Source organism: Rhinichthys klamathensis, unplaced genomic scaffold (assembly GCF_029890125.1).
Source record: "Rhinichthys klamathensis goyatoka isolate OS25496 unplaced genomic scaffold, OSU_Roscu_1.1 h1tg000865l_1, whole genome shotgun sequence".
In the NCBI taxonomy this organism is placed as follows: Eukaryota; Metazoa; Chordata; class Actinopteri; order Cypriniformes; family Leuciscidae; genus Rhinichthys; species Rhinichthys klamathensis.
In genome coordinates, this window is record NW_026607232.1 from 130,001 (window position 1) to 145,484 (window position 15,484).

Genomic DNA, 15,484 nt, shown 5'->3' on the forward strand with positions numbered 1-15,484 from the left:
AACACACACTCACTTACAACACAATAAACACACACTCACAACACAATAAACACACACTCACTTACAACACAATAAACACACACTCACAACACAATAAACACACACTTACTTACAACACAATAAACACACACTTACAACACAATAAACACACACTCACTTACAACACAATAAACACACACTCACTTACAACACAATAAACACACACTCACTTACAACACAATAAACACACACTCACAACACAATAAACACACACTCACAACACAATAAACACACACTTACTTACAACACAATAAACACACACTTACTTACAACACAATAAACACACACTTACTTACAACACAATAAACACACACTCACTTACAACACAATAAACACATACTCACTTACAACACAAACACACACTCACAACACAATAAACACATACTCACTTATAACACAATAAACACACACTCACTTACAACACAATAAACACACACTCACTTACAACACAATAAACACACACTCACTTACAACACAAACACACACTCACAACACAATAAACACTCACTCACTTATAACACAATAAACACACACTCACTTACAACACAATAAACACACACTCACAACACAATAAACACACACTCACTTACAACACAATAAACACACACTCACTTACAACACAATAAACACACACTCACTTACAACACAATAAACACATACTCACTTACAACACAAACACACACTCACAACACAATAAACACATACTCACTTATAACACAATAAACACACACTCACTTACAACACAATAAACACACACTCACTTACAACACAATAAACACACACTCACTTACAACACAATAAACACACACTCACTTATAACACAGTAAACACACACTCGCTCAAAACGCTCAGGATTACACCACAATAAACACACACTCACTCATAACACAGTAAACACACACTCACTCATAACACACACACTCACTCATAACACACACACACACTCATAACACAGTAAACACACACTGAAGGAACACTCACCGCTGCAGTGGCTCTGAACACACTCCTGCATGATCCACACTCACATCCAGTCAAACACACACTGAACACTGAAGCTCCTGCGTTCACACACAGATGGGTGAGAGGGGGACGGGCGACACAAACACACACACACACACACACACACACACACACGAGGTCTGCAGGTCTAGACTGAATTGTCTGAGCGAGTCGGTTTTGCATATGAGAACAAAAAGAGCACGAGACAGCTGATGGTGCGAGGCCTGAAGTACGCCACGATCTCACACACACACACACACACACACACACATGCACGCACGGCGCACGCACAATGTCAATAATTTCAGTATGATGTTAAAACTATCAGCGGTTAAAGCCCATTCACAGCAATAACAATATTTCACTATTAAAAGATTATGGTTATAGTTATGACTATTGTTAGTGTGAATGCAATGCGCTTAAACTCATAACAGCTCAGAAACGCCACCGTTTCCTTTATTAATCATTTCTGCATTTCCAAACGTCTCCAAAGACAGTTTCTGGCATAATGTCCGTCTGTCACTCAAATTCAGATTTCCTCAGAATCTATAAAAGTGACATCACTTCCTCCAGCGCATCATCGTCACTGATCTGTCATCAGCTTACAGGAGAACCAATAAATAAACAACAACGAAAGCATCAGTCGTATAAGTTTAGGAACATGCAACACTGACACTGTGACATCTATTCAAAGAGCTGAAGAGAGCAGCTGATGACGGCAAACACACACACACACACACAGATCAGACACAGGGGTCACGAGGGGTCAAAGCTCCTCCCCCGTCTCTCTCTCTCGGGTCAGTCGTGCCAGACAACACTGAACAGACACACAGGAGAGGGGCATGTGTGTGTGTGTGTGTGTGTGTGTGTGAGAGAGAGTGTTTGTTTGTTTAGCTGCAGTCTGGGAACAAATTTGACCTCAGATATTAGTTTAAATCTAACCAAACTTCCCTTTGCGACATTCAGGGCCGTCTTCAACTGGAAGAATTAATAAAATACCAAGTCCTCCAGCTTATATATTTTTTAAATGTGGAAAGACTCTCTTCTGCTCATAAATTGTGAAATATTATTATAATGTAAATCCGCTGTTTTCTATGTGAATATACAGTAAAGTGTAATTTATTCCTGTGATCAAAGCTGAATTTTCAGCATCATTACTCCAGTCTTCAGTGTCACATGATCCTTCAGAAATCACTCTAATATGAGGATCTGATGCTCAAGAAACATTTATGATTATTATCAGTGTTGGAAACAGTTTCATATGTTTGTGGAAACTGTGATACATTTTATTTTTCAAGATTCTTTGATGAATTAGAACGTTCAAAAGAAAAGTTGATTATTCAATTATTAATGATAATAATTAGAAATTATATCTCTCTCTCTCACACACACACACACACACACACACACAGTCTCACAGACGGGTAAGTGGGTGTGGTAGCTGTGTATGTGTGTGTGTGTGTGTGAAAGGTCAAAGGGTGTCACAATTTGCTTGCTAATTTCCATGGGAATGACAATGCAGAGAGAGACACAAAGAGAGAGAGAGAGACTCTCTCGCTCTGACTTACGAGCGCTGGCGTTCACAGCGAACCGACTGTGGGAAACACACTATAAAACACCCGTCCTGGATGCTGATTGGTTCTCTACTCTACATTAATATTAGATTTAACATCAGGCTTTGTCAATCATCAGATATTGGCCAGAACATCTGATTTGGTCCACATATAAATTCAAATTTGCTTTATTGGGATGACATATTACATATTATATATATATATGAGTACAGAGTATAAACAGCATCATGTGCTTATGAATGCAGTTATGAATGTAATAACTTGTTTAGTAGACGAGTGTGTTTGGCAGACGAGTGTGTTTGGTAGACGAGTGTGTTTGGTAGACGAGTGTGTTTGGTAGACGAGTGTGTTTGGTAGACGAGTGTGTTTGGCAGACGAGTGTGTTTAGAAGATGAGTGTGTTTGGCAGACGAGTGTGTGTGTTTGGCAGACGAGTGTGTTTGGCAGACGAGTGTGTTTGGTAGACGAGTGTGTTTGGCAGAAGAGTGTGTTTGGCAGACGAGTGTGTTTAGAAGATGAGTGTGTTTGGCAGACGAGTGTGTTTGGTAGACGAGTGTGTTTGGCAGAAGAGTGTGTTTGGTAGACGAGTGTGTTTGGCAGACGAGTGTGTTTGGTAGACGAGTGTGTGTGTTTGGCAGACGAGTGTGTTTAGAAGATGAGTGTGTTTGGCAGACGAGTGTGTTTAGTAGACGAGTGTGTTTGGCAGACGAGTGTGTTTGGCAGACGAGTGTGTTTGGCAGACGAGTGTGTTTGGCAGACGAGTGTGTGTGTTTGGTAGACGAGTGTGTTTAGAAGACGAGTGTGTTTGGCAGACGGGTGTGTTTGGCAGACGAGTGTGTTTGGTAGACGAGTGTGTTTGGCAGAAGAGTGTGTTTGGTAGACGAGTGTGTTTGGCAAACGAGTGTGTTTGGCAGACGAGTGTGTTTAGAAGATGAGTGTGTTTGTCAGACGAGTGTGTGTGTTTGGCAGACGAGTGTGTTTGGTAGACGAGTGTGTTTGGTAGACGAGTGTGTTTGGCAGAAGAGTGTGTTTGGTAGACGAGTGTGTTTGGCAAACGAGTGTGTTTGGCAGACGAGTGTGTTTAGAAGATGAGTGTGTTTGGCAGACGAGTGTGTGTGTTTGGCAGACGAGTGTGTTTGGCAGACGAGTGTGTTTGGCAGACGAGTGTGTTTGGCAGACGAGTGTGTTTGGCAGACGAGTGTGTTTAGAAAATGAGTGTGTTTGGCAGACGAGTGTGTTTAGTAGACGAGTGTGTTTGGCAGACGAGTGTGTGTGTTTGGCAGACGAGTGTGTTTGGCAGACGAGTGTGTTTAGAAGATGAGTGTGTTTGGCAGATGAGTGTGTGTTTTTGGCAGATGAGTGTGTGTGTTTGGCAGATGACTGTGTGTGTTTGGCAGATGAGTGTGTGTGTTTGGCAGACGAGTGTGTTTGGTAGACGAGTGTGTTTGGCAGACGAGTGTGTTTAGAAGATGAGTGTGTTTGGCAGACGAGTGTGTGTGTTTGGCAGACGAGTGTGTGTGTTTGGCAGACGAGTGTGTTTGGCAGAAGAGTGTGTTTGGCAGAAGAGTGTGTTTGGCAGACGAGTGTGTTTAGAAGATGAGTGTGTTTGGCAGACGAGTGTGTTTGGTAGACGAGTGTGTTTGGCAGAAGAGTGTGTTTGGCAGAAGAGTGTGTTTGGTAGACGAGTGTGTTTGGCAGACGAGTGTGTGTGTTTGGCAGACGAGTGTGTTTAGAAGATGAGTGTGTTTGGCAGACGAGTGTGTTTAGTAGACGAGTGTGTTTGGCAGACGAGTGTGTTTGGCAGACGAGTGTGTTTAGAAGACGAGTGTGTGTGTTTAGTAGACGAGTGTGTTTGGCAGACGAGTGTGTTTGGCAGACGAGTGTGTGTGTTTGGTAGACGAGTGTGTTTAGAAGACGAGTGTGTTTGGCAGACGGGTGTGTTTGGCAGACGAGTGTGTTTGGTAGACGAGTGTGTTTGGCAGAAGAGTGTGTTTGGTAGACGAGTGTGTTTGGCAGACGAGTGTGTTTGGCAGACGAGTGTGTTTAGAAGATGAGTGTGTTTGGCAGACGAGTGTGTTTGGCAGACGAGTGTGTTTGGCAGACGAGTGTGTTTGGCAGACGAGTGTGTTTAGAAAATGAGTGTGTTTGGCAGACGAGTGTGTTTAGAAGATGAGTGTGTTTGGCAGACGAGTGTATTTGGCAGACGAGTGTTTGGCAGACGAGTGTGTGTGTTTGGCAGACGAGTGTGTTTGGCAGACGAGTGTGTTTGGCAGACGAGTGTGTTTAGTAGACGAGTGTGTTTGGCAGACGAGTGTATTTGGCAGACGAGTGTTTGGCAGACGAGTGTGTGTGTTTGGCAGACGAGTGTGTTTGGCAGACGAGTGTGTTTGGTAGACGAGTGTGTTTGGCAGAAGAGTGTGTTTGGTAGACGAGTGTGTTTGGCAGACGAGTGTGTTTGGTAGACGAGTGTGTGTGTTTGGCAGACGAGTGTGTTTAGAAGATGAGTGTGTTTGGCAGACGAGTGTGTTTAGTAGACGAGTGTGTTTGGCAGACGAGTGTGTGTGTTTAGTAGACGAGTGTGTTTGGCAGACGAGTGTGTTTGGCAGACGAGTGTGTGTGTTTAGTAGACGAGTGTGTTTGGCAGACGAGTGTGTTTGGCAAGACTGAGTGTGTTTGGCAGACGAGTGTGTTTGGCAGACGAGTGTGTTGGCAAACGAGTGTGTTTAGAAGATGAGTGTGTTTGGCAGACGAGTGTGTGTGTTTGGCAGACGAGTGTGTTTGGCAGACGAGTGTGTTTAGAAGATGAGTGGTGTTTGGCAGATGAGTGTGTGTTTTTGGCAGATGAGTGTGTGTGTTTGGCAGATGACTGTGTGTGTTTGGCAGATGAGTGTGTGGTGGTTTGGCAGACGAGTGTGTTTGGCAGACGAGTGTGTTTGGCAGACCGAGTGTGTTTGGCAGACGAGTGTGTTTGGCAGACGAGTGTGTTTGGCAGACGAGTGTGTTTAGAAGATGAGTGTGTTTGGCAGACGAGTGTGTGTGTTTGGCAGACGAGTGTGTTGGCAGACGAGTGTGTTTAGAAGATGAGTGTGTTTGGCAGATGAGTGTGTGTTTTTGGCGATGAGTGTGTGTGTTTGGCAGATGACTGTGTGTGTTTGGCAGATGGGTGTTTTTGGCAGACGAGTGTGTTTAGTAGACGAGTGTGTTTGGTAGACGAGTGTGTTTGGCAGACGAGTGTTGTTTGGCAGACGAGTGTGTTTAGAAGATGAGTGTGTTTGGCAAACGAGTGTGTTTAGAAGATGAGTGTGTTTGGCAGACGAGTGTGTGTGTTTGGCAGACGAGTGTGTTTGCAGACGAGTGTGTTTAGAAGATGAGTGTGTTTGGCAGATGAGTGTGTGTTTTTTGGCAGATGAGTGTGTGTGTTTGGCAGATGACTGTGTGTGCGTTTGGCAGACGAGTGTGTTTAGTAGACGAGTGTGTTTGGTAGACGAGTGTGTTTGGCAGACGAGTGTGTTTGGCGACGAGTGTGTTTGGCAGACGAGTGTGTTTGGCAGACGAGTGTGTTTAGTAGACGAGTGTGTTAGAAGATGAGTGTCTTTGGCAGACGAGTGTGTTTGGCAGACGAGTGTGTGTGTTGGCAGACGAGTGTGTTTGGCAGACGAGTGTGTGTGTTTGGCAGACGAGAGTGTTTAGAAGACGAGTGTGTTTGGCAGACGAGTGTGTTTGGCAGACGAGTGTGTTTGGCAGACGAGTGTGTTGGCAGACGAGTGTGTGTGTTTGGCAGACGAGTGTGTTTGGCAGACGAGTGTGTGTGTTTGGCAGACGAGAGTGTTTAGAAGATGAGTGTGTTTGGCAGACGAGAGTGTGTGTTTGGCAGACGAGTGTGTTTGGCAGACGAGTGTGTGTGTTTGGCAGACGAGTGTGTTTGGCAGACGAGTGTGTGTGTTTGGCAGACTGAGAGTGTTTAGAAGATGAGTGTGTTTGGCAGACCGAGTGTGTTTGGCAGACGAGAGTGTTTAGAAGATGAGTGTGTTTGGCAGACGAGAGTGTTTAGAGACGAGTGTGTTTGGCAGACGAGTGTGTTTGGCAGACGAGTGTGTGTGTTTGGCAGACGAGTGTGTGTGTTTGGCAGACGAGTGTGTGTGTTTGGCAGACGAGAGTGTGTGTTTGGCAGACGAGTGTGTGTTTGGCAGACGAGAGTGTGTGTTTGGCAGACGAGTGTGTGTGTTTGGCAGACGAGTGTGTGTGTTTGGCAGACGAGTGTGTGTGTTTGGCAGACGAGTGTGTGTGTTTGGCAGACGAGTGTGTGTGTTTGGCAGACGAGAGTGTGTGTTTGGCAGACGAGAGTGTGTGTTTGGCAGACGAGTGTGTGTGTTTGGCAGACGAGTGTGTGTGTTTGGCAGACGAGAGTGTGTGTTTTGGCAGACGAGAGTGTGTGTTTGGCAGACGAGTGTGTGTGTTTGGCAGACGAGTGTGTGTGTTTGGCAGACGAGTGTGTGTGTTTGGCAGCACGAGAGTGTGTGTTTGGCAGACGAGTGTGTGTGTTTGGCAGACGAGAGTGTGTGTTTGGCAGACGAGTGTGTGTGTTTGGCAGACGAGAGTGTGTGTTTGGCAGACGAGTGTGTGTGTTTGGCAGACGAGTGTGTGTGTTGGCAGACGAGTGTGTGTGTTTGGCAGACGAGAGTGTGTGTTTGGCAGACGAGTGTGTGTGTTTGGCAGACGAGTGTGTGTGTTTGGCAGACGAGTGTGTGTGTTTGGCAGACGAGTGTGTGTGTTTGGCAGAAGAGAGTGTGTGTTTGGCAGACGAGAGTGTGTGTTTGGCAGACGAGTGTGTGTGTTTGGCAGACGAGTGTGTGTGTTTCGGCAGACGAGTGTGTGTGTTTGGCAGACGAGTGTGTGTGTTTGGCAGACGAGTGTGTGTGTTTGGCCGAGAGTTTGGCAGACGGTGTGGTGTTTGGCAGACGAGTGTGTGTGTTTCGGCAGACGAGTGTGTGTGTTTGGCAGACGAGAGTGTGTGTTTGGCAGACGAGTGTGTGTGTTGGCAGACGAGAGTGTGTGTTTGGCAGACGAGTGTGTGTGTTTGGCAGACGAGAGTGTGTGTTTGGCAGACGAGTGTGTGTGTTTGGCAGACGAGAGTGTGTGTTTGGCAGACGAGTGTGTGTGTTTGGCAGACGAGAGTGTGTGTTTGGCAGACGAGTGTGTGTGTTTGGCAGACGAGTGTGTGTGTTTGGCAGACGAGTGTGTGTGTTTGGCAGACGAGAGTGTGTGTTTGGCAGACGAGAGTGTGTGTTTGGCAGACGAGTGTGTGTGTTTGGCAGACGAGTGTGTGTGTTTGGCAGACGAGTGTGTGTGTTTGGCAGACGAGAGTGTGTGTTTGGCAGACGAGTGTGTGTGTTTGGCAGACGAGAGTGTGTGTTTGGCAGACGAGTGTGTGTGTTTGGCAGACGAGTGTGTGTGTTTGGCAGACGAGTGTGTGTGTTTGGCAGACGAGTGTGTGTGTTTGGCAGACGAGAGTGTGTGTTTGGCAGACGAGTGTGTGTGGTTTGGCAGACGAGAGTGTGTGTTTGGCAGACGAGTGTGTGTGTTTGGCAGACGAGAGTGTGTGTTTGGCAGACGAGAGTGTGTGTTTGGCAGACGAGTGTGTGTGTTTGGCAGACGAGTGTGTGTGTTTGGCAGGACGAGAGTGTGTGTTTGGCAGACGAGAGTGTGTGTTTGGCAGACGAGAGTGTGTGTTTGGCAGACGAGTGTGTGTGTTTGGCAGACGAGTGTGTGTGTTCGGCAGACGAGTGTGTGTGTTTGGCAGACGAGTGTGTGTGTTCGGCAGAGTGTGTGTGTTTGGCAGACGAGAGTGTGTGTTTGGCAGACGAGATAGTGTGTGTTTGGCAGACGAGAGTGTGTGTTTGGCAGACGAGTGTGTGTGTTTGGCAGACGAGTGTGTGTGTTTGGCAGACGAGAGTGTGTGTTTGGCAGACGAGTGTGTGTGTTTGGCAGACGAGAGTGTGTGTTTGGCAGACGAGAGTGTGTGTTTGGCAGACGAGAGTGTGTGTTTGGCAGACGACGAGAGTGTGTGTTTGGCAGACGAGTGTGTGTGTTTGGCAGACGAGAGTGTGTGTTTGGCAGACGAGAGTGTGTGTTTGGCAGACGAGTGTGTGTGTTTGGCAGACGAGTGTGTGTGTTCGGCAGACGAGAGTGTGTGTTTGGCAGACGAGAGTGTGTGTTTGGCAGACGAGAGTGTGTGTTTGGCAGACGAGTGTGTGTGTTTGGCAGACGAGTGTGTGTGTTTGGCAGACGAGAGTGTGTGTTGCAGACGAGAGTGTGTGTTTGGCAGACGAGTGTGTGTGTTTGGCAGACAGAGTGTGTGTTTGGCAGACGAGAGTGTGTGTTTGGCAGACGAGAGTGTGTGTTTGGCAGACGAGTGTGTGTGTTTGGCAGACGAGTGTGTGTGTTTGGCAGACGAGTGTGTGTGTTCTGGCAGACGAGTGTGTGTGTTTGGCAGACGAGTGTGTGTGTTCGGCAGACGAGTGTGTGTGTTTGGCAGACGAGAGTGTGTGTTTGGCAGACGAGTGTGTGTGTTTGGCAGACGAGAGTGTGTGTTTGGCAGACGAGAGTGTGTGTTTGGCAGACGAGTGTGTGTGTTTGGCAGACGAGAGTGTGTGTTTGGCAGACGAGTGTGTGTGTTTGGCAGACGAGTGTGTGTGTTTGGCAGACGAGAGTGTGTGTTTGGCAGACGAGTGTGTGTGTTTGGCAGACGAGAGTGTGTGTTTGGCAGACGAGAGTGTGTGTTTGGCAGACGAGTGTGTGTGTTTGGCAGACGAGAGTGTGTGTTTGGCAGACGAGAGTGTGTGGTCTAGTGCGGTCAGGTGAGCATTGAGGAATCAGTCTCAACACGCAGTGTTTGCTTGTGTAACGCCGTTCAAACACGCCTAGGGCGGAAAATGCGGTAAACAATGCAAACTATGCTTTAATGAGACTGACGGTTGAACTCCTTCTGAAGAATAAAAAACTGAATCATTGTTCAGTAGCAGAGCTGCGCATTTAATCGTTAAAAGATCGCAATCTCAATTCAAACACACATTCCTAGAGAAAACGGTTTCACAAACATTCAAATTAGAGCGAAAGTACAGGAATAAATGTTTATAGTTCAGATGTAAACACATGGTGACCAAATAGAGTAAATCACTAAAAATATCTTGACCTTTCAAATAAAGATTCTATCAATGACATTGTTTCACAAGTATGAGAACCACCATTAAAAATGTATTTGTCATGAATCATTGATTCAAGAGATTCGTTCAAAAACGCAGATTCATCCAGTAATGAAACAAGTGACGTATTTACGAGTGAGTCATTGAATCATCATTCAAACAGATTTAAACAAATAATTCAAATAAATTAAATATTTTCAAATAAACGGCAGAAATAACATTTTATCAGAACCTCTAGTATTATGTTATTTTGTTTAGTTGCCTATTTAACACTATTTAGAATAGTGTGAGAATCGTGATCTCAGTTTTAAACAGGAAAAAGCCTCACCGCGCAGCTCTGTTCAGGAGGATTCGGAACCGACGTCATTTTGCACCGACACAAACAAATGAAAATAAGGGACGGGATGCAAAAAAGTCAAAGTGTACAAATAGACAAGCAGAGAACGGAAGCATCATCAAACTCCAATAAAAACGTGACCATTGAAAAATACATGCAAAGTTCAGAGCGTTCAGCATTCCAGGTCTCTCAGTCGTGTGTGTGTGTGTGTGTGTGTGTGTGTTCGGCTGATTCCAGGTCTGAGTCTCTCAGTCGTGTGTGTGTGTGTGTGTGTGTGAGTGTGTGTTCGGCTGATACCAGGTCTGAGTCTCTCAGTCGTGTGTGTGTGTGTGTGTGTGTGTGTGTGTGTGTGTGTGTGTGTGTGTGTGTGTGTGTGTGTGAGTGTGTGTGTGTGTGTGTGTGTGTGTGTGTGTGTGTGTGTGTGTGAGTGTGTGTGTTCGGCTGATTCCAGGTCTGAGTCTCTCAGTCGTGTGTTGTGTGTGTGTGTGTGTGTGCGTGTGTGTTCGGCTGATTCCAGGTCTGAGTCTCTCAGTCAATGTGTGTGTGTGTGTGTGGTGTGTGTGTGTGTGTGTGTGTGTGTTCGGCTGATTCCAGGTCTGAGTCTCTCAGTCGTGTAGTGAGTGTGTAGTGTTCGGCTGATTCCAGGTCTGAGTCTCTCAGTCGTGTGTGTGTGTGTGTGTGTGTGTGTGTTCGGCTGATTCCAGGTCTGAGTCTCTCAGTCGTGTGTGTGTGAGTGTGTGTGTGTGTGTGTTCGGCTGATTCCAGGTCTGAGTCTCTCAGTCGTGTGTGTGAGTGTGTGTGTGTGTGTGTTCGGCTGATTCCAGGTCTGAGTCTCTCAGTCGTGTGTGTGTGTGTGTGTGTGTGTGTTCGGCTGATTCCAGGTCTGAGTCTCTCAGTCGTGTGTGTGTGTGTGTGTGTGTGTGTGTGTGTGGTGTTCGGCTGATTCCAGGTCTGAGTCTCTCAGTCGTGTGGTGTGTGTGTGTGTGTTCGGCTGATTCCAGGTCTGAGTCTCTCAGTCGTGTGTGTGTGTGTGTGTGTGTGGCGTGTGTCTGTGTGCGTGCCTGTCTGTGTGTGTGTGTGTGTGTGTGTGTGTGCGTGCGTGCCTGTGTGTGTGTGCATGCATTCGTGTCTGTCTGTCTGTCTGTGTGTGTGTGTGTGTGTGTGTCTAGTGCGCGTGCATGCATGCGTGCGTGCCTGTCTGTGTGTGTGTGTGTGTGTGTCTGTCTGTCTGTGTGTGTGTGTGTGTGTGTGTGTGTGTGCGTGCCTGTCTGTGTGTGTGTGTGTGTGTGCGTGCGTGCCTGTCTGTGCGTGTGTGTGTGTGTGTGTGTGTGCGTGTGTGTGTGCGTGCCTGTCTGTGCGTGTGTGTATGTGTGTGCGTGCGTGCCTGTCTGTCTGTGTGTGTGTGTGTGTGTGTGTGTGTGTGTGCGTGTGTGTGTGCGTGTGCCTGTGTGTGCGTGTGTGTGTGCGTGTGCCTGTCTGTGTGTGTGTGTGCGTGCGTGCGTTCTGTGTGTGTGTGTGTGTGTGTGCGTGCGTTCCTGTGTGTGTGTGTGTGTGTGTTTGCGTGCGTGCCTGTCTGTCTGTGTGTGTGTGTGTGTGTCTGTGTGTGTGTGTGCGTGCGTGCGTGCCTGTCTGTGTGTGTGGTGCGTGCGTGCGTGCCTGTCTGTGTGTGTGTGTGTGTGTGTGTGTGTGTGCGTGCCTGTCTGTGTGTGTGTGTGTGTGTGCGTGCCTGTCTGTGTGTGTGTGTGTGTGTGTGTGTGTGTGGTTAAACTCATGATCTCCTGTAGTTTTCCTCTGGTTCTCCTCCACCTTCCCTCAGTAGTGCTCGGAGTGAACCGTGACCTTTGCTCTGTTTATCCCTGTGTGTCTGAGAACGAGTCTGGGAAGTGTGTGTTCTGCTGTGTGTCTGAGAACGAGTCTGGGAAGTGTGTGTTCTGCTGTGTGTGTTTGTTTTGTCTGAGAACACAGACGGGATCTTGCTGTCAGATGGGCTGGTCGTGGTCACATGACATTGATAGATTTGTGTGTGTTGGTGACAGGCATGACGGATTCTCCAGAGACACACGGAAACACGTAGCGTTGTGTGTGTGTGTGTGTGTGTGTGTGTGTGTGCCTTTTCCACTGGTTAGAATAATAATGAAACAGACTGCAGACACACAGCTGATAAAATATTGAGTTTTCATACGCTTCAGACGCACAACATCCCGTGTGTGTGTATTCTCTTACAGTGTAGTGTGTGTGTGTGTGTGTGTTTGTGTGTGTGTGTGTGTGTGTGTATTCTTTTACAGTGTAGTGTGTGTGTGTGTGTATTCTCTTACAGTGTAGTGTGTGTGTGTGTGTGTATTCTCTTACAGTGTGGTGTATTTATGGGGGAGTTTAACTCGTGTCTCGGTCGAGTTGCGGATGTGGGAATTAATCTTGGCCTTGAAACGGGTCAATCTTTATCGCATCTGTACTTGCGGTCCCAGGTGTCCGTATCGACCGGCTGGGAAACTTCGGAAAAGCTGCAGACTCTTATCTAAAACATTCCAGACGTCTCGCTCACAGACGCACGGCAACATGTTCCGCTGAGACGCTCTGGAAATGTCTTATTAAAAATTGATTTTTTAAAGGTGTAAATAAAGATTATTTTTGAATGTTTCACAAGAAAATACATCAGTCTTTCTACTTCAAAATATCACATTTAATTTAATTAAAGTCCCCTGTAGTCGATCATTGTATCCCTTAAAGCTCATCTTTGATCACCAAAATTACATATTTAAAATGTTTTTCTTTGACTTATTTTTCCGTCATGCCTTAAAATATCTTGAATGTAACTCGACACCCTCGCCTCATTTAGTATGCGCGGGTCTATGAATATGCAGATGAGCCCCGCCTCCACTCACTCCCTCAGCTCAGAGATCCACTGGTTGACGATCACACGTTGATCTGATTGGTTACAAGGTCGTTTGTGACGTCAGAAACACCAGCGATTTCAAACCGTGTTTTTGAGACTGTCTTTGGTTCACTGCAGTTTTAAGGAGGAAATACTCAGCAATGCTGTCGACTTATGAACTTACACATGGCTTGTGTTAAAGCGTATTAATAACACCACATACACACATAAACAACATTAAACGCTGCATGTTCTCCACAGGGGGACTTTAAAGTAAGTCCTACACCAGTTTTCTCCAGTGGACAGGTGTTTGTGGACAGAGCTCGTTTGCTGTTTTAGGATGTTAAATCTCCGGTTCAGTGTTTGACGAACGCCTGACTGCGAAACAGAACGAGTGTGAATCATTCCAGGCTGGAGAGTATCCAGCGTCTGAAGCGAGAGGCCGTTCATCTGGAATGTTATTTTGCCCGCAGGGAAAAAGGTGCACCTGGAATCAGCTGAACACACACACACAGACAGGCACGCACGAAAACACACACACACACACACACACACACACGACTGAGAGACTCAGACCTGGAATCAGCCGAACACACACACACACACACACACACACACACACGACTGAGAGACTCAGACCTGGAATCAGCCGAACACACACACACACACACACACTCACACACACACACACACACACACACACACACACACACACACACACACACACACACACGACTGAGAGACTCAGACCTGGAATCAGCCGAACACACACACACACACACACTCACACACACACACACACACGACTGAGAGACTCAGACCTGGAATCAGCCGAACACACACACACACACACACACACACACACACACACACACACACACACACACGACTGAGAGACTCAGACCTGGTATCAGCCGAACACACACACACACACACACACACTCACACACACACGACTGAGAGACTCAGACCTGGAATCAGCCGAACACACACACACACACACTCACACACACACGACTGAGAGACTCAGACCTGGAATCAGCCGAACACACACACACACACACTCACACACACACACACACGACTGAGAGACTCAGACCTGGAATCAGCCGAACACACACACACACACACTCACACACACACACACACACACACGACTGAGAGACTCAGACCTGGAATCAGCCGAACACACACACACACACACACACACACACACGACTGAGAGACTCAGACCTGGAATCAGCCGAACACACACACACACACACACACACACACACACACGACTGAGAGACTCAGACCTGGAATCAGCCGAACACACACACACACACACACACACACACACACACGACTGAGAGACTCAGACCTGGAATCAGCCGAACACACACACACACACACACACACACACACACACGACTGAGAGACTCAGACCTGGAATCAGCCGAACACACACACACACACACTCACACACACACACACACACACACGACTGAGAGACTCAGACCTGGAATCAGCCGAACACACACACACACACACACACTCACACACACACGACTGAGAGACTCAGACCTGGAATCAGCCGAACACACACACACACACACTCACACACACACACACACGACTGAGAGACTCAGACCTGGAATCAGCCGAACACACACACACACACACTCACACACACACACACACACACACGACTGAGAGACTCAGACCTGGAATCAGCCGAACACACACACACACACACACACACACACACGACTGAGAGACTCAGACCTGGAATCAGCCGAACACACACACACACACACACACACACACACTCACACACACACACACACACACACACGACTGAGAGACTCAGACCTGGAATCAGCCGAACACACACACACACACACACACACACACGACTGAGAGACTCAGACCTGGAATCAGCCGAACACACACACACACACACACACACACACACGACTGAGAGACTCAGACCTGGAATCAGCCGAACACACACACACACACACACACACACGACTGAGAGACTCAGACCTGGAATCAGCCGAACACACACACACACACACACACACACACACACGACTGAGAGACTCAGACCTGGAATCAGCCGAACACACACACACACACACACACGACTGAGAGACTCAGACCTGGAATCAGCCGAACACACACACACACACACACACACACACACACACGACTGAGAGACTCAGACCTGGAATCAGCCGAACACACACACACACACACACACACACACACAGACAGACAGGCACGCACACACACACACACACACACACACACACACACACACACACACACACACACACACACACACACACACACACACAGACAGACAGACAGACACGAATGCATGCACACACACACAGGCACGCACGCACACAGACACACACACACACAGACAGGCACGCACGAAGACACACACACACGCACGCCGAACACACACA

General features: G+C 47.3%; 1 protein-coding gene across 2 annotated transcripts in view; it reads right to left on the reverse strand.

The window, feature by feature from the left end:
• The window catches only part of pmepa1 (prostate transmembrane protein, androgen induced 1), an 8,533-nt gene extending 7,400 nt beyond the window's left edge, over window positions 1–1,133 (reverse strand). Inside the window, exon 1 of one of the 2 annotated variants that reach the window (XM_056243896.1) lies at window positions 1,021–1,133. In XM_056243896.1, coding sequence (XP_056099871.1) covers window positions 1,021–1,051 — 31 coding nt within the window. In that variant the 5' untranslated portion in view covers window positions 1,052–1,133. The remainder of the gene's footprint in view (window positions 1–1,020) is intronic. The other variant, XM_056243895.1, reaches the window with a different exon arrangement.
• Window positions 1,134–15,484: the final 14,351 nt, after the last annotated feature.